The 19,682-nt window shown below is 37.0% G+C and overlaps 1 protein-coding gene across 1 annotated transcript in view; it reads right to left on the bottom strand.

The window, feature by feature from the left end:
- Positions 1-19,682, bottom strand: part of PDZD8 (PDZ domain containing 8) — a 52,607-nt gene that overhangs the window by 16,444 nt on the left and 16,481 nt on the right. Inside the window, exons 2-3 of the mRNA XM_053949321.1 lie at positions 18,711-18,833; positions 14,634-14,736 (exon numbers count right to left, since the gene is read on the bottom strand). Of these exons, the coding sequence (XP_053805296.1) occupies positions 14,634-14,736; positions 18,711-18,833 (226 nt within the window). The remainder of the gene's footprint in view (positions 1-14,633; positions 14,737-18,710; positions 18,834-19,682) is intronic.

The following is a 19,682-nucleotide window of genomic DNA, read 5'->3' as shown; positions in this document are numbered from 1 at the left end:
TAATACACACAAAGATCAGTTCCCAGTAGATTCAAAGAATGCTTTAGAAACGTAACATCAGCTGTAAATTGGAATCCACATACCAGCCAGCTTTGCAACCGAGCTTCTAAAAATGCTTCATGAAAATCCAAACATCTGAACTTTTCATAGAAGGGATCTTTGACTGCAATGTCCTCTCCACGCAACCAACGTGACCAAAACTGCCTAATAAAAAAGTGGGATTTCCTTTCCCTATAGTCAGCTCAATGACAAGAAAACAATTTGTGTAACTATGTCTTCTCCAGAAACTGATTTTAGATCTCAAACCACTAACATTAAGCATGTAAAGAGCTAAAAAGAAATATTCTTTCAGGAACAGCTTATTAGGAGTAAACCCAAAAAAATTTACAAGAGAAGCAGAACATTACTTATAGTGGAACTAAAAGTTCATTCCTTTTGACCTTTTTTTTTTCCAGTATCTTCTGCTCAGGGAAGTAATAGATACCATTTCCTCATCTCCCTTTTGTAAGCTAAGTGAAAGAATGAATAGGAAATTATGTCAAGCTTAAAAACTTCTTTTACTTCAGCACTCACTATAACTTCATACACTCTGGTTTTATGCTCTATTATTTTTAAATTAGCAACATATTTTATTGATAGTTGGTGAAATATATATGAAAAATACCCACGGGATTTCATAAAGCAACATCTTTCTACTTCCCTTTTTCCCTTCTCTCTTCTGTCACCAGAAACCCAGCTTGCTTGGGACTGTGACCAATTACCTCTTCCAAAGAATTCAGAACTTAGTCATTAAATTGAAAATTGAACCAAGGATTAGTCAATACTATACAAGGCTTGAGAAATAAATCGAACTTTAATAAAAAGCCATACTGAAGAAGGTAGGAAGAATTCATCTTACTTAATGATTTCAATGACCATTATTATAAAAGAAAAAGCAAATTGCATCCAAGAAACTGATAAAAACTTTTGAAGTAATTTGAATACTTGGTTCAGACCACAGTACTACACTTTTTTGATCATCATTGTAAGGGCATTGGTGAAACAGCCCAAAAAAGTCATTGTTCAAACCTGGCACATTCAATACCAAGTATTCAAAAGTCCAAGGCTTCTCTTTTAAAGTGATACTTGTAAAAATATTTCATTTGAAAACCTACAGGCTTAAGACATTAGGACTCTATGGAAAAAAACAATGTGCAGTGTAATGAATTATGAAATAACTCACAGTAAAAAGAAGAGTAAACCCAACAAAATTCCCAGTAGCAAAGCTTCGGGATACAAAATTACAAATTTAATCATCAGCTTGCTCCCAACATTATACAGCCACTTTCCTCCCACTAGAGTTCAGTATTTTTTATAAATTATACAACATACTAAAAAAACATACTGGAAAAATTCTATTCAGTCAGGGTTTAGGGGGAAAAAATAAAGGGATAAAAAGACTGTGTATATAGAGATGGGAAGGGAAAGGAGACTGGAGTTGAAAAAAAAAAATCAGATCTGGACTAGAAAATAAGTTACAGTTTGTAAATCCATAGCTGCACTATGATGGCAAAACTTCTAATTTTCCCATTCCCATGACCTCTGATTAATAAAACTTAATTAATTCACATTAACTACAAGAAACCAATGGATTTAACTTAAAATTGATAATTGTCAATTATTTGTGTACAGTGTTAGATTTTGGTAGAGACATCCATGCACATATTAGAATATATTAAGAAGGAATCACCTTTTTCACATGAAAAAGAAAAAAAAAGACAACTTGGGAGCTAAGAAAGCAAAACTGCCAATGCTTTTTTTTTTTACTTAGGAGTTCTACCAAAAGAAAATCATAATTAATAAACATGTGTGTTCACCATGCACAGCTTGCCCTTCTTCATGAACTCCTGGAGGTCACAAAACCAGCCTGTGACTTACATACTTCCATACCATTTGATCAAGAACATTGCAAAGTAATTAAGTCTCAGGTAAATCTATGCTGTTAAGTCAGACAAACATAAAAGTTAACTGCAATTTAGATGCTTTCAGCAGAAACATCATTGATTTTTTGCCATTTTCATACAAGGACACATTTCTGAGTTGAAAAAGTATTTTGCATAGAAAGCAGCCCAAGGTTAAAAATGGCATGCAAGGATCATAATCTGAATATAATGATAGCATCAACTAATGAGTCGTTAATAATTACTGAAACTATTGAGTTAATAATTATTGATAGAGCTATGGTTTTACTACACAGAGAGCAAAGTGCTTGCTACCATGGAGAATATCTGCTTTATTTGCAGGCCCTCCTCCATGGCAGCTGCCAGAGCTGTGGTCACAGGGGTAAACCCAGCCCTGATGGGGACAAGTGGCAGTAGTGGCAACATCCACCTGTGCCCAAAGGTGAGTAGAGTGAGTGGAGTGGGACAGGGTGGTCCCACAGCAGCACCTTGCACATCCATGGCAGCAGGACCCTCCTGGCAGCCAGGCTGCCCTGCTGGGGAGGTGTCCCTGAGCGAGGGGACTTGAGAGCCAACTCACCCCACAGAAAGCCTGAGCTTTTCACCTGGGCTTGCTGCAGCTCTCTGCAAAGCACTCACCAGCGTTCATAACCCAACATCTTTTTATTTCCCTTTCCTGCTTCTCTCCTCCGCCACCAGAACCCGGCTTGTGTGGGACTGTGGCCAATCACCTTCCCCAAAGAATTCACGACTCACATTTCATTTAATTGAAAATTGAACAAAGGATTTGTCAACACCACACAATGCATGAGAAATAAATACAACTTCAAAAAATTCATACAAGTAGTGGAGCTCTGAGGGACACTAACAAGAGCTAAGCTAGGGGCCACCTTTTTGGTTTAAGTCTCTGCCTGGGTAAACTTTTTTCCAACAGAAGTTCAAACTATTTTACAAATAACTGTGCTTTCTTAAAAAAACCCAAAACATTGCACAGCTATACAGACACTCAGAAATATAAAAAAAGGAGACATAGCTAAATTAATACAAAGATGAGACTTTTCCAATGAGCAATGAGACACTTTGAAATGGATATCAAAGTTATGCCTGAAGATTTCAGTGACACTCATTCAGTTGACATGCCAACCTTAAAGCAGCATGGCTAAAATATGAGTTTTTAAAAATTCTTAACAAAAAATTGCACTACTAACAATAACCAATTTTAAAAAATCCATACACTAGATAAGACCTGTAGACAACATTCACATTACAGAGTATTCAAGACAAATGGGAGCGATACTGAAAAATGGAACTAAAGATATGCTGGGGAAGAGGTGAAATGATAGAAACTCAAAAAAAGCTTGTCTGCATCTACAGTACACATTTTGCATATCAGCCAAACTGTCTCCCTTACAGAAGGCATTGCTTTAAAGTATTTCTAACCAACTGGTAGTTACTGGCTGCCTGCTCATTCAGCACTCTCAACTGTTATTCCTTCCTTAATAAATGCTATATAGAAATGCATGATACCCATAGATTCATAAAGAGGTGACTGTACACTTCAAATTCATGACTTATTTGCAAAATTTTCACTTCTCAGTAATGACAAATTAACCACTGCTCTCCTATTCTGGGTTTATGCTGCTGCCTCAAGAGAGATTCCACTTAAAAAAAAATCAATCTGTTCTATTGGCAGTAGAAATTTATATTCCTGCACTTTGCATTTGTCAATACAGAACACTTGAAACTTATCTAGTAATCTGTAGAACTGCTAGAAATCATCAGGAAAGCACATTGCAAGGAAAAAGGAACCTAGCTTTCAAAAAGAAGAAGAATCTCTTTGAGAAGCTGGTTGGTAAAGTTAGTACTAAGTTACTCCCCAGTAAAATGCAAAAATAAAAAATAAGAAAGAGTGCCAAGTTTCAATGTCAAAGATTTATTTCTGGTATGGAAAAAAAGAGTAGAAAGAGAAAGGAATTTGCTTGCAGCTCTCCCATTCTACCTTTGCTGAAAAGGAGTTTCAGGACAAAATCTGTCAAGACCCACACAGCATCTTTCCCTGCCCTATTCTTCCTGCAGCTACAGCAGGATTCCTTGAGTCTTTTCTCTTGCAGATTTAAAATACCTGCCTCAGCATTTGAAGAGTTATACACCAGGTTGAGGATTTCGCAAAATCAAAGAAGAATCCTTTGCTCCACTATATTATTTCTGAATGTGCAGAAAAGTGTGTATTAAAACAAATTCAGAAACAAACCAAATCTCTGTAGAAGTAATTTTTTTCTTCTTAGTGAGGATCAGATTCTTAATTTTCTGGTAAAACTCTTTTCTTTTAGTTACAATTACTAGATAGGATATTAGTCTAATGACCGATCATAAAATCTGTTCCTCCTAGCAGCTGTTTTTAAAGCTGGGGAATTAATTACAACTCTTGGTTACCTCAATCATATACAGCCAAGACTTTCGGTTCCTCATTCACTTCTACACATCAGTTGGCAAGAATCTGAATGCCTCTGCTCACAACAGCAGCCAAGAGTTTGCTCCTAGTTATTACAAACATTTTTAGAATACTTCCTATTTCAGATTCTCTTCCAATAGCGAAAGCTTTAAGAACTCCAGTGGAAATACAAATGTTTATCAAGATTGGCAAAAAACTCGTTTAAAAAAAAATGAATTCTTTTCTCAAATATTGTTTTGTAAGGAGTAAAAATCCATCATAGATGTTCCCATGTTTTGTCTATACACCTATTGTAGCCAAAATGAAGAAGTTTAACATTACTTTCTCTCTCCAGCAAGTCTGTACCTCAGATATAATCTTGATGCAATTTAATTAAGAGTTTTTAGGGTAAAACTGCCTCCAGCCTGGACTGCTTGCTACACAAAGTTTATTCCATCTGAAGCCATCCTTACAGATACATTCTTAAGCTAGTCTGAAGACTAAATTAGTATTTTTGTGAATTATTTTTATTTAACTACTTGAAATGAGATAGCTCTGCTGCTCTCCCCTCCCTGTGTAACAGCATAGTCTGTTATGTACTATTTACCAAAAGTGAAAATACAGTTTGAAGAAAAAAGACTTTTTTATCCATGAGCACTGCTTGGCTGTGCTCAGGAAGAGGGTCTGAGCCAGGCTGGCACTGATGTGGTTAGAGCTGGAAGCAGATTACTTCCAGAGGTCCCTTCCATTCTAAATTACTGACTCAACTCCAACAGATACCTTGTCCAGATACCATTTTAATCTTCTTTTGGACTATATATATTTATTTTAAAATGCTTGGAATCAAGCCAATTTTTCTGCTGAATGTTTCTGGTCATACAACCACAAATTTCCTGGGAGTTTCTCAAACCAGTAAATAACATACATTAATCAGGCACTTTAAAGATTCCATACCAGCTAAATATTCAAAGCTACTCTACTACTCCCATGAGCTGGCTTTGCTGGTAGTGTTACTCTTGTCCTGCTTCTTCTGCCCTCTGTTTATGCAGCAGAACTGGTGCACATGGTCTGCACCAAGCTGACAGTCACTCTTTGCTCTTCCTGACTGCTGTGCACAGGCACAGCTTCTTAGTTCAGGCCAGCCGTGTGCTCTTGAGGCAGAACTCCCCATGGTCCCCACCTCCTGTGCTTGGATTTGCATTTGGAAGTGCTCCTGCTCCTGGAACACACCAAGTGCATTCCCTGCAGAGGAAGCTGTGTCAGCAGTGCTGCTAATGCTAATCCTGATGTGAGTGCTCCAGAAGCAGAGCCCAGCAAGGCCTCCAGGACTGCCCTCAGTCCCAAGGCCATACCGGCTCTAATGGGGCAGCCAAAGCACCCACTGTCCACTTTGCTTGCAAAATGCACACCTGTTTCCTCAACTTTCTTTCATTTATTTATATGTACATGTCCATAGAGAGAGAACTTGATCTACAGTCTATACACAGGTCTTGAATCCAGAAATAGACTAATTGACATATTGGTGTGTTTCACAGTCCCCAAGAGCAGACTGCACTGCTCAAACAGAATCGGGCTCCACATTTCACAGAAATACCATGTGACTGAACAGCAGTTTGTGACTTAAGCAAGTTACTTGTTTTACACTTAACTAGTCCAATGAAATCCTACTGTAAACGTGCATCTGATTTAAACCAGTGGAAATCACTGGTTTGAAAGGGGGAGATTTACAGTGGAGATGAGCCACAGGTTTGTTTGCATTAGAAGTTCTGAACACTATAATCCTATGCTCCCTTCACATGTAGCTCACATTCAGTAAAGTGGTTGTTTTTAGTTTACAAGCTGCTGCACAGACTATTCCTGGAACCTAGAAACAGATTTCTGCAATTGCTCCCTAAACTTTGTTATTTCTTGACTCTGCTGATGAACTTCAGGCGAGTCAATTCCAATTTCTCAAGGGTCACATATTGTATTTGCAAGAATCTACATTTTTTTTAAATGCATGGTCAACTTGTTATCCATCAGACTTCCATATATATTCAATTGAAGTAGAGCAACTGATGTTTTTCATTACATACATATAGATAGATATATATATAAAGTGCATGTACTTATATGCACAACTTATATGGGAAAAGTGCATATGCATATTTATAATATATATGCTTTCAGATGACTTTTATAATTAAAGAAAACCTCAACAAACAAAACACATGAAAAATATTTCTGCATATCTGTCTCAGGTTTCTAAGGAATTAGGTTCTTCTTTCCTTCAGCCAGGGAAAAATCTAAAGTTTTGATTAATATCAAATGGATGTGAGGGTGCACAGGCATGATATTTGTTCCAAACTAAGCATCTAAAAATGGAAAGAGATGACAGAAGTATAGATCTTAATATACTGACTTTTGGCTAAAGTATCTGTGAAGACACTCATAGTTCATAAATTCTATTTATCTCACCCAAACTCTGACAGAGACAGCCTTTTACCAGACTGTATGAAGGGAAATGCTCCATTTTCTAATGATTATTTACTCCTGATCACTTCTGATCTGCAGGTGGCCTTTGCAGAGCATCACTCTGCTCCTTCTAACCTTGATACACCAGGTGACCTTTTAGTCATTTCATTTGTATGACAGGAATTGGCAATTCCAGGTTTGATCCCCAAGGCTTTTCCAGGACAATTGCTGTACTGCCCACTCACATTATTCTCTTATTGCTCTCTGCCATCATTACAGAGCTCTGGGAGAACATGCACTGCACTTGTTTGAGGAAATTTTTGCTTCTAATTTTTTTTTTTAATTATGGAAAGCATTTTTAAGATGCTTGGTCACCAATAAGAATCACTTATCTTGCACTGATAATTATCTTAATATTCACTTTTGCCTACAAAGTGAGATTCTACTCCTGCTATTCTACAGACATAGAACAGCCACAGTCACTGCTAATGCAGTAACCATTGAATATAAATATAACACTGTTCTCATTCACTCTGCGTGGCCTCTGTGTCCTGAGCTCCACCAGACCTCGAAGAGACTTGTAACACTGAGACAAGCACCTAATTTTTAGTTCAGCTTGTGACTGAAGAGGGAGAAAGAAAGAAAAAAGATAAACAGTTGATTTGAGATAACGTTCAGTTAATAATTACATTCTAGGAAAGCAAGATGTGACACATGTAACAACACTTGAGTTCAAGAATCTGAACTACTTAAAGCATTTGACTTCATAAAAATAGTCACAATACATTAGACTGTACTCAGAATAAGGAATCCCTCCCACAAAATTAAAGGCTTGCTTTGTAGTCAATCAGTACATTTTATGCCTGTATTTTGACACTTGAACCATAAAATTTAAAATAACTAGACATCAACTAACATTAACTAAACAAAAAAAACAGGAACCAGAACTAAGTAGCTGAGAGTCCTTGTATGGTCTTCTGAGTAGTTATTAATGTACTCCAAGTCTATAAACAGGCAAGATATTTATACTCGGAAGCAAGGACAATATCAGATTCCTGAAGGGCTGTTCTGTGACACCTACAAGCACTTGCCTATCCTTTGACAATCTGCAGAAACTCCAACATAATTTTCTCTTCCTTAACTGCAAGATGAACTTCCAGATGATGAACTGCTCGTGGCAGTAACGCTCAGACAAGATCCCATTGAGCAACTTGCAGTCAGAAAAGAACAACTGTGCAGCTCTGACGTGTCAAACCTGCACACATCTCACACAGATGTTGGGAGAGAACTGTTTTTAGGAGAGTTTGTGAGCACCAAGTGCCAATACCTTGCTATTTCTTAACAAGACTTTTACTCACAGCGACGGGCCTTTTTTCCACAACTTTTTACCCACTCCCAGGCTTTCTCTCCGGAAAATATTTCTGTTCAGTAATTACACATTCAAGCACAGACTTCTCTTCTTTATTATTTTGGGAGACGTAACTGTTCACCAATGGAAGGAAAACAGCTGTCAACCTGCCCAGCTTGATGAGGTCTTGATTTGGTAGGGGAACATTGCAACATCACTAAAATCCATACACGTGAGTAAATTAGCTCCAATGCACTTACTACCTCCTCAGTAAGAACAGATCCCAGCCCCTTAACCTGAAATAACCCCCCCTACATTAGGAAAAGGCTAACTATTACAAGGTTATCAGAGAAAATATATTTTAAAAGTAAACTGGAGGGCTGAAGAGGAAAACAAGCTACAAACCAATGAGAATATAACCAGCTTATTTTCCCAAAGGTGGCTGTAGATATCTGTGTTTAAGTAAGTGCCTCCCCTTCCACTTCAGCCATGTGAGGCAGCCTCCAATCTGCCAGCTCATCAGGCCATGCAACTTTGCAATAGGATGTAACAAAAAAATTGAAAAGGTCATTCTAGAAATACTGAATTACCCAGGAACCACTTTGTGTACTCTGGTCAATAAAGCACTGCTATCTCTCTTACAATAAGCCATACTGTTTATACAAACAAAGTTAGCTTTCATGCATCAGCCATCTATTTATTTAGCAAGATCAGCTATCACTGTAAATCAATTTCTTTGCAAATGAGAAAGACAGCTGCTGTGAAACCTACTTAAAGCTCTTTACTGCATTCAGTATTTGGACCTGTTGCAGAACAGGCGACAAGAATAGGGGAAAAAAAACAGTCACCAGCACCACATCTGGTGACACTCTGAAACAGTCTTCACTTTTACAAGCATTTCTAAAGAAAAGGCATAATTTACTGTTTACTTAATAGTTACATATCTTTAAATATGAACCAGTACATTAAAAAGTATGACAAGAAAAGCTTACAACTGACAGTCAAACTGGGTACTATCAGGATGATAATATAAAATAGTCAACTGAAAGGTAACTCATAGAATCTGTACTACAGGTTGGTAATCCATGAGTAAAAACACAGCAAAAATGGATTTCTTTTCAGATCAGTTCTGTAAAAAGGAGAACAGAACTAACCCTTAGTAAGCCTGAAGTTTCATGTAGCTTTTGTCCTAGAACAGTCATACAGAAGAGTCTTACTAAGGACAATTCGCCCAACATAGCCAACTAAAAGGCTGGAGCCTCTTTCATGACTCTGTGATGAATCAGGAGATCACTGCCATGTTTTCAGAGGTCAACACCTCGCAAAATATCAGCTTGGAAAACCTCAGCTGGATAGACAGTATCACCAATGGCATCTGCAATACAACTTGGCTACAAAATCTAATGGAGATTGCAACTGGAATTAGGTGACATCAAATCAAACTTATTTCACTATACAAGTATCTGGTCACAGAACTCCTAAATCCAAGGACCATGAATCAGCCTTGCTAGCAACTCTCAGAGTAAGAGGTGGGGATGGGGAAGTGCAAGAACACAGAGAGCACTAAGCACTGCTCAGCACAGCTTCTTCTCACTCAAGTTATTTTAACCATTTTCTTTTCATCTACTATTTTAAACTTGAGACTCAGCAAGTCAGATTTCTCTCAAGCAGTCAATGTCTGTAGCACTCCAGGGAAAATCACAGTGTCAAATCTGGACAAAGGGAGAAAAAGGTGCAGGGAAGGGAAGCCCCAGACTTGGATGCACATGCTGCATTTAGTACTGTCTGCTGCCAAATGCCAGAGTGGAGCAAGCTCTACTTTCTGCCTGCCCCAGCAATGGTGTTCATGGCCAGGATGCAGCACAGGACAGCTTCTGATAAGCAGGTAAGAAGTTCCAGGTCAGGCTGTGATTGGAATAATGGCATTGGGCTCTAAAGAACTATCTGAATATACACTGAAATGAACCCCACTGTTAGTGGGTTTTTTTAATGTTCATATTCAACAGTTTCTAAGTAATAAAGAACTACAGTGCATTTTCACAGAAGGTTGTTCATTAAATTACAGTAAAGCTTTCTGAAGCCCCAAGTCAAAAAGCTTAAATGTTTGGGATGAAACTGAAAAAATCCCAATGGCCTTCAAGTTTATTTGAAAGACAGATTACAGAATATTATGTAAGGCACAAATCTCAGAAGTATTCCCCATTGTATTTACAAATATTACCAAGTTTTACAAGATCATGAATTTTCATAAAAAGTGACATTTTCAAAAAGCTTTTCTTGCTTTAATCCTCCTTCTTTCTTTTGATAGGATTAAATGCTGAAATGGCAGGCTGTTAAATAAGCACAGTGAAATGCCAACTGTGAGGCATTTAACTCCATGTATTCACAAATTAACATTTCACAGTTGCTTTAAATTTTGACATTATAGTTTAGTACCTTCAGGCAACTCATTTTAGAAGGTGCTGGATTTGATTTACATTATTTTTCATTTTAGATTCATATGTTATAGTACTGGAATACCTTGAAGTTTCCCTTAATCCCTGATAAAGGAAATTTAGTTTTAAGAAAAGCTCAGAAATATTGCTCTTTTTTTAATAGTGCAAGATTGAAAGACGGTGTTATAGGTCCTCCCCTTGGAGTTACTCCAGCACTGATCACAATGTTCAGAATGAACTGGAGAACACATCAAGCAGTATTCATAAAAAAGCACTGGGATGCTAATCTTAATTCTTTCATTCTTTCTATTATTAGATTACTTCAGGAGATATTTGTGTGCTTCTGAAACAACTGCTGCAAGAGTGAATCCTACGGGCTACCAGACGTGGCATTTTAGATGGAAATTTTTACTTTGCACAATATGAAATGCAGTTTCAGTATTGCTAAAGTTAATATTTATAGAAGCGATTTCAAAACATCATAATGAAAAAACTACCAACAATAAAAAAGCCCCAAGACTTACTGCATGTAGAAATAAGAAATTGTGGAGAAATATGAACCTGTGGCTATTCTTACAGTACCACCTCAGACAACACAGCTGACACTAGAGTTTAAAGGTGTTCCCTCAAATTTTTCTTGGATTATGTAATTTATTTCATGATCAGTAATGGTTCTCTTGTGCTCCTGAATTTCGATAAAAAAGACTTTAAGAGAAAAGTTGGAACAGATGTATTTTTGGTGTGCAGTAGAGAACCTCTCCCCATTACTTTGGATTCTTACAACCAATAAAAAGCACAAACCATTTACAGTTTACATATGTATAAGATTATTAGAAGATACCAATCTCTTTGCAATAGTTTCTACAATTCCTAGAAAACTACTTAATCTTTATCAAAAAAATCAGTATGCAGATAAAATTAACATCACTACAAAGATTTGCAGAGAAGTTCATAAGAAACAAGATTCTCACTTCAATACAACTGCATTTTTGAGTCATTCTTCTCTACAAACGTGGATCCAGAGAAAAGCACCAGCATCTACAGCACAGTCAATGCACAGGGTACTTACAAAGCTACCTCAGGTCTCTGCTAGTCATACTTCAAGTTCATTTCCATGTCCATTCTTCTGCCAGTTCTACAGAAAGCAGACTATATTTTCCTTTTATAAATAAAGAATTTTTTATTTTTGCTGAAAAATCATTCTGTTCTTTCACAACTCTACACAGGAAGTGCTGGCACTGGTAAAGAGTCTCACCAAGAGTAAAGAGGGCCCAGGGTTCACTTTGAACAGATGTGCTCCAAGGGAAAATAGAAAATTTTTGGTTGTAGAAATCAACCTGGTTCTGCTGACTGGCAGTCCAGTGGACACACCCATCCACATTTATGACACAGCCTCCACTTCATATCTACAAGCATGTATCTCATTATTTAACCACAGAACACCTGTCTGGCAATCCAGTGCTGCTAATGCTAATTACTGCATCCTAGCCATACATCACTTTTACATAGCAATGCACTGATGAACCTTAATTCCAACAGCATGTACTACTACTTAAGGTATTTAAGGATGTTTACATGTTTCACATGGGAACGTGCAAAATCACTCTCTAAAGTCTTACTTGTGTTTCAGATTTGACAAACATAAGCCTGACACACCTTTATATTGTAACAGACACTTCAATAATGCTCCAGATATATTCAATAACACAGCATCTTTTTTCAAAATCAATTGTGACATCTACTAATATTCTATAAATTCTGGGATCAGATTAAAGTCTTGCCAAAATTCATTACAAAGTATTAAACCTGTCTAGTCTTTATCACTAACACAATACAAAGAATGAAAATGTCAGAAAGTATAAAAAGTTATGAGAATTTTCCTCAGGAACATTGTAGAACATAGTCTGAATCAGGGGATGTATTGTCATGCCTTTGTTAGGCTTGTATAAATTAGACCCTGTTAAACCAGAATGTGTAACTTTTCACTTCAATTTTGTCTGCTATTTCTCTTTTGTAGTTTCTGAAGTTGTTATTCATTCTAACTCCATCTCGAGTAAGTACTGCACATGTGAGCATCACAATAAGGATTTAATATAAAAAAAGTATTAAATATTGCCATTAGCTGCCTCATGGTTAATATTGCATTAGGGCGGATAATCACAACAAAGGATAGAAGTAAACTTTTTGTTTGTAAAAATAACAATTTTTTTTCATTATAACTTACTATTTAACTACTTCCACAGTTAATATTTCTGAAAATAACAAAGTTATTATTATAAGCAACATTTCCTATTCTGCTGAGGACCTTTGAAAGTACTCTTATCACTCAGTGAGATGTCCTAATATTTTGTAACTTAGCTTGCAAATTTAACCAGACTTCCTAAGGAAAAGAGATTTCCATGATTTTGCTACATCTGTTGAATATCAATTGAGAACCAAAAAGTGGTTCTGCAAGTTGCTAATTTTCAGTTTCCATATTGTCCCATATTGAGATTTCAAAAGCAGCATCTTTAAACCACCATTCCAGGGGCCCCAAGTTCAAGGTGGTTGGGCACAGTGAATTCTCCAGTGCCAGCTGAGCTTGAGGTGCAGCAACCCAAAGGAAGGAGTCTCTGCTCTGGCAGTGTTTGAACACACTTAATTTTTAGATATGAAGGACTGCACCACGGATGCACAGAAAACCCTCCATACATTGAGGGCCAGATTTCCAAAAACTTAGGATATTTTTTAAAACTGCCATTTCGTTTAAAAACCTGCCATTTCACTTTATATACTGACACAGAAGATGAGTTTTTGAGAGCCTCTCCTTGAGTACTTTTCCATAGTTTTAAAAGAAGGCATTCCACCCTCACTCCTTTACTCCTACTGCCATCTGCTGTCACAAACACATCAGTGCCACCGTGTCTGCAGAGCGTTTTTCCTCTTCCGTTGTTAGAGTGTAAAAGAATGTGTCCTAGCACTGCTACTCAACCTCTATAAATAATCACACGCTAATTTGTCTTGAGGAGTGCACTGGTAAATCAATGCATTGCCACCTTCACTGCCAGAGCACTAACCCTGCAGATTTGTGCATGTTTCCAAACACAGCTGTTGCTCAGCCGTACTCCCTTTTTGGCAAAATATAATATACAATAAGCTGAAAACAAGTATCACAGCATTTCTTACAAGGATTTTAGACCCAATGCAAAGTGGAATTGAATGGTGGAAAACTGAATGAGATGTTGAAATTCTGGATTCTTGCTGCTGCAGTGGAAAACGATGCTGGTCTCCAACCAGAACTCCAGTCAGATGTAACAAAGGCAAAGGCTTAAGTTAGTGGTACTCAGCAGAGGGTAAAATTCAGGACAGGAATTTTTGTTCCAGTGATTTCTTTACATGAAACCAACTGTTAAGATGAAGTCCTTTTAAAGCTTTGGGGGGTTTTCTTCAATAAGCACACTACTTAATGCTCAGCACAAGCCCAATTCAATTTGATTACTAACACAATATCCCTCTAATGTAAAACTGAAAAGCTCTTTCATACATCACACCTCTTCTTTGAAGGAATAGAAAAAGGTCATTCTCACCCTCACACACAAAAAACAGGCAGGCAATCTGCAGGCTGTATGCTGCTAAACTCCTGTTATCAAGTGCAATAATTAGTAAAACACTACCTTACAATACTGGCCAGGCAAAGACAGCTGAATCTTACCCACTGCTTTCTAAACACTGCCCCACCCAAATATAACAGGACTATAAAATGCACATTTTCCACTATTTGTTTTAATGCAGCTGGACAGCTGGCAGTACATTCAAACCAGGTACAGTTTCAGCACAGTTGTGAGAACTGAACGTGATGTTATCGATACATGGTCATTTGCCAGTGGACTGAAAAGTAAATAACTGGTATGCTATGTTTTTGGTTTGGTTTTTTCTCTTATGTCATCCATTTGATTACCTAAAGACACAACTTTCTAGACAATGTATCAAGTGCATAAGACAAAGTGCAATATGCAAAGATGACACCCTTTTTTCTTTTTTTTTACCGTTTTAATAGAACTTCTTGATTTTTCTTCCCAAACATTACTGCTCAGCTCCATTGTGCAATGAACATTTGCTTCTCTTTCATAGGATCCAAACACCAGTAACCTGAAACAGAAAAGCCTATGGTAAGAACTGTAATACCAGTACATATATCCCAGATATCACATTAAACTCCCTCGTCTTCATCTATACACTATTATTACCTATGTGTATACATAGAAGTCCAGAGAGAACAGATTGCACAGGCACAGCCTTACACCAAAGGAAAGACACTGCCACCCTCTAGTGGAAGAACGCCAAAAATATAAAATATAACAGAATTTTTAGCTAAGGGCTTTTTTTGAGTTGACTTTTTTCCCTACAGTGTTGTGGGTTTTTTTGGTGGTTTTTTGGTTTTTTTTTTTTGGTTTGGTTTTTTTTTTTTTTGGCTGGAGTGGGGGTTGGTTTGTTTTTAAAGGAAGTGTTAAATTGGCATTTTCCCATAAAGGGCTTTTGTTTTTTTTTAAGAAGAGCAACAATAGCTACCAGAGTCTTCCACTTTAGTCCTAAACAGTTTAAGAGAGTGACTAGATTAAAGTCAATTTACTGACTTTATATTTGTATTTCACTTAACTTGGATCCAGTTACCTATGGATTTTTTAACATTTATAACAAAGAGTGGTTCTTCATGCATGATACCCTATTCCAGAAGGCTACAAAAGTTTTCAGAGAGGTATTAGTACTAGAAAAGAAAAAAAAAAAAACAAAAAACCGGACTATAAATTTTAGGCTATAGAAGAGCAATCAAGTTGTTCACAGCTTATCTCACAGTGGCTGGAAGCAGATAAATATTTTGGAATAAAAACTTCAAACAAACCTTACTCATTCAAAATAGTAAGATTAGATTTTAATTTCCCCCCAAACTTTCTACACACATTTGACAAGAACAGTTTCTAAGCTTTCATCCCAAGTATCTTATCTGTGATTGTGATGTGTTATAAAACTCTTTAGATGATACTGTCAGAAAAACATGTCAATTTTCTCTGTTTATCTTGACATTGTTAATTAATGTTTCCAGGTTAAGTATTTATAATCAAAACAAGTCTCATCTTTCAGATGTGGAGATTTGTAGTAAACATCCTTTGAAAATTAAGTAAAGCTATTGAAGCTATTATTTCACCAATAATCAGAACTGGTAAAATTAAGACAACCTGAGGGTAAACACCTCTCAAGTTTGCTTCTGCTCACTGAGCCACACTCTTAGGGAATTTTTCAGGGCCACTTATGACCCCTCTAAATATCAGCACAGGAACTATTTTGCTGTACTGGATAGAAAAACAAGCACATGAGATAGCTCAAAACAGGAATAGAACAATTTTTAGCCAGAACTGCAACATAAGACACAAGCGAAACAAAGAGCCATATTGAGATTTCACCTTACAGCGGGTTAACAGCACCTCCTAACCAGGTGTAAGGTGAACAAACACATTACAGGACAGCCAAACTACACATTTACACCCATGCTGGAAGTTTGGAGCACAATTTCCATTCTCAGAAACTAAGAAAATTTTTGTTTGAACAGTAACTCCATTAATATACAAAGAAAGGTGCTGCACATAAAGATCGACATTATTATATATGACTATATATTAAAGAGATATCTATACCCTACAGATTGAAAAGTGCCCACTTTATGCCACAGTTTTGGAAGTGTATTCTTGCCTAATAAAATCAGTTTTCTTACCTTTGTTACTTTTTTCACAGTGTTTCTTGATTAAAAAGAAACAAAGTCAAAATTTAACAGAATGTTGCTTTGTTTTTCCCTTTTTCTTAAAAGTTTTAAGATAATGACAGAAAACAGCATTTTTACAACAATTAAGTTCCTTGAGGGCATTGTACTTTTTGAAAACTTGAATTTTTTGTACAGGTCAGATAAAGACTTGCCAAATATATTCCTTATTATTTCTTTACACCAAAGTTCGCATACTTTCATTAATTTATGAGCAAATTTAATTTTTCTTTCAACAGCATAACAGCAGAAAATTGCTATGGTCAAGCCTGCAATTAGAAAAGAAGTGTGAAAAGTGCAAGTATTTGGGCATGTGAAGAGTATAATTTAACTAAACAAGCCATTTATAACAAAAAAAGTTTGCTAAACATTTTACCATTATGGTTTCACCACTGATGTCCAGATAAATGGGAGAAGCAGCAGAACTCTATTACCTGACTAGATGGAAGAATTCTACTTCCAAATTCTGTAGAGAAGTCAAAGATCATTTACTGTAGTGAGAAAAATATTCTGGGGAACTGAGCAAAACTGAAAACCACTCAGAAATTAAAGTGATCCTTCATTCTGGAATGAGAATCAGAAGATGAAAAATGCTCAGGTGCCTATGGCAGATGTAAGCGCAAAAGCCCTGGACGTCAGCACACAGTCCTGCACTGGGAATTGGCCCAGCCAACCTTCACGCCACTCACAGAGGGCTGGTGAGAAAGGGAAATTTGATCACCATTACTTTTGTGTATATAGTATATGTTTCTTCTTCCACAACCAAAATTCTCTATTTCTCTTCCTACCTCATCAATATGTTCAGATGCAAATTAAACAAGAGTATTTACTCACTGAGGGACTCTACGGACAGCAGTTGTAGCTGTTTAGTTCAAAAAAAGAATGGGACAACTGGAAGATCTGAGGAATTACTGTGGGTCCAACAGTCAGACATCCTGGCTAAGAAGTGTCTGTTGAGACAATTTCCAAGTGTTGAAAAATTCCAAGCTGCATAAAACACTTGGATTATGTCAGACCTGACAAATCAGCAACTGCATCCTCTCCCAGCCATCTGATAAGCATCTGTGACAGCCGAAAATACTGAGGGTTCAGAATGATGTCAGACTGAGCAATCTGAGTTCTCAGTGCAAAGAAACTCAAGAGTTGATGCTGTACAGTATTTCAGATCCAGGAAAGACAACAATTAAAAGATTACTTCCCTAACCAAGAACAGCTGTACACAGTGCAAGGTGGTCATTTTGGCCCTCATGATAAAAACAAATGCACCACTGGGCTGAAATTGAGGAATTGCTATGAAGAGAGACCAGAGTTCCCTTACTCAGTACAAAGGGGAAATGCTATTGGTGGCCAAGGAATGTAGACAGTTATTTAGTATCCTTGGATTATCCAGAGAAAACACCACAAAGACAGGGAGACAGGTAAGCAGGAATTCTATCACAAAAAATATAACCACTACTGCTACCACAGAACCCTTAGAAGCAGGAGAATACCTTCAGGAAATCCTGATCACTGATAAACTACATTAGTACAGGAAATACAGCTCAAATGTTGTACAGTGCTACAGAAAAAAAGTGCAAAGAGGAGTTGATATGGGAATAAAAGCAATGAAAAGAACAGGTTAAAAAAAGAGTCTTTCTGCAAAGCAGTTGAGTTCATAAAGAGTAGAACTGCACATGACTAGATCAAAGCCTTAGCACTACTTGGATAAGATCTAACATAAACCAAGAGGCCTGACAAAAAGCCCCCAATAAACCAAGAGCCCACACACCTTTTCTCCAGCTTTGAAGAGAATAATATTCTGAAGAGAATAATATTCTCTTCAACGAAAGAAGGAAATAGATTTTATTTCTTTCTATTATTTGTTCAAGACCAAGACAATAAGTAATGCCTTATAAAAGTGATTTGGATTTATCTAAGTAAGACTGAGTGAAACTATTCTTTCTCTTTGCTTACATAACACAGTAATATAATTACAACATTTATACTGTCCTGGAAATAGAACCATAATTTGGTGTGGCAGAAAAGCAAACCAAGCAAATAAGAGGAGGCACAGATTAGCTTGTAACCAAGCAAAATTCAGAAAGGCAAAGGCTTGCCCACACACAAACCCCAAGTGCCTCAAGAAAGTAACTGCAACTTTCATTTGTTCATTTTTACTTCAAGAAAAGTACATTTTGTGGTTAGAGTGCAATCATAACACCAAAGCTGCCACTTTGCAAATCAGAACTGACCTACAGCTATAATTACTACAAACTGAGGAAACCCAGGTCCTTGCTTAGTCAAGAATGAGCAAAAGTGCACAAAAATATACCTTGTACATTCAATTAATGTGACCTTCAGTCGACCTTCTGTCAATAGAAAATCCTGTATACAGAGGTCTCGATCTTCATACTCATCAGCTGGCAATACTTGACATGGAAAAAATGGCTTGAACCTGAAAAACAAAGAAGAAACTTCTTTTAATTCACATTACACAACATGAACACATAAAAATATAAAAAAGGTAACAAGACAATAATGAATCTTTAACACTCTTTAAAAAGAGAAATATTGTCATTCCTACATATTCATTGGTCAAAAGGAATGAGCAGTAGTTACTAAAGCTGTTTGAATGCAGTAGACTGGACAATACAAACAAAAATTGCTTCACAGGAATAGACTGAGTTACATTTACTAGCACAGATAATTTTTAGGAAGTGGGAAGCTGGTAAAAATCACACGGTATTTTTATGATTGCAAGCATGATTTATCACTAGAGTCCTACTGCAGTAAATATCTTACCTTAAAGGTCCTAAAGGTCTTTAAGAACTGCAGAAACACCACAGCATAGAAAGATGAAAATATGCTATGACCCTAAAGCTTAAACTTTTTATGAGAGTACTGTTGGTGCACCCTAATGAACAGTTCACTTTAGTTACACTGATTCTCCTCTCACTTTGTAAAAAATTTAAAGTGGCTTTTCTTAGCCAGTTTTCTTGAATAAAGATGCAGGTATTTTAAACATTTGCCCCTGAGCTTTATTTCCCTCACTGCAGCATTTGATTCACAGGAAAAGCAGTTCATGTTCAAGATAACGTGTGCAAAACACCAACTATCTCACCACATAATTCTCTCTCTTTGATTAGAAAATGCTGAGTTATAAATACCAATTTGGTTTTTAAGTGATAGTGCTCTGGTGTTGGACACAGGCTTGATCTGAGGGAGGGAAGGAGGGGGAGAGGCTGCACAGCTGCAGCCCCATCACATGGCTGACACACACAGGCAATCCCAACAGCAAGGGCCA

Source organism: Vidua chalybeata, chromosome 8, assembly GCF_026979565.1.
Source record: "Vidua chalybeata isolate OUT-0048 chromosome 8, bVidCha1 merged haplotype, whole genome shotgun sequence".
Taxonomy (NCBI): Eukaryota; Metazoa; Chordata; class Aves; order Passeriformes; family Viduidae; genus Vidua; species Vidua chalybeata.
Note: the sequence above shows the minus strand (reverse complement) of the source record. Positions and strands in the feature narration are given on the sequence as shown.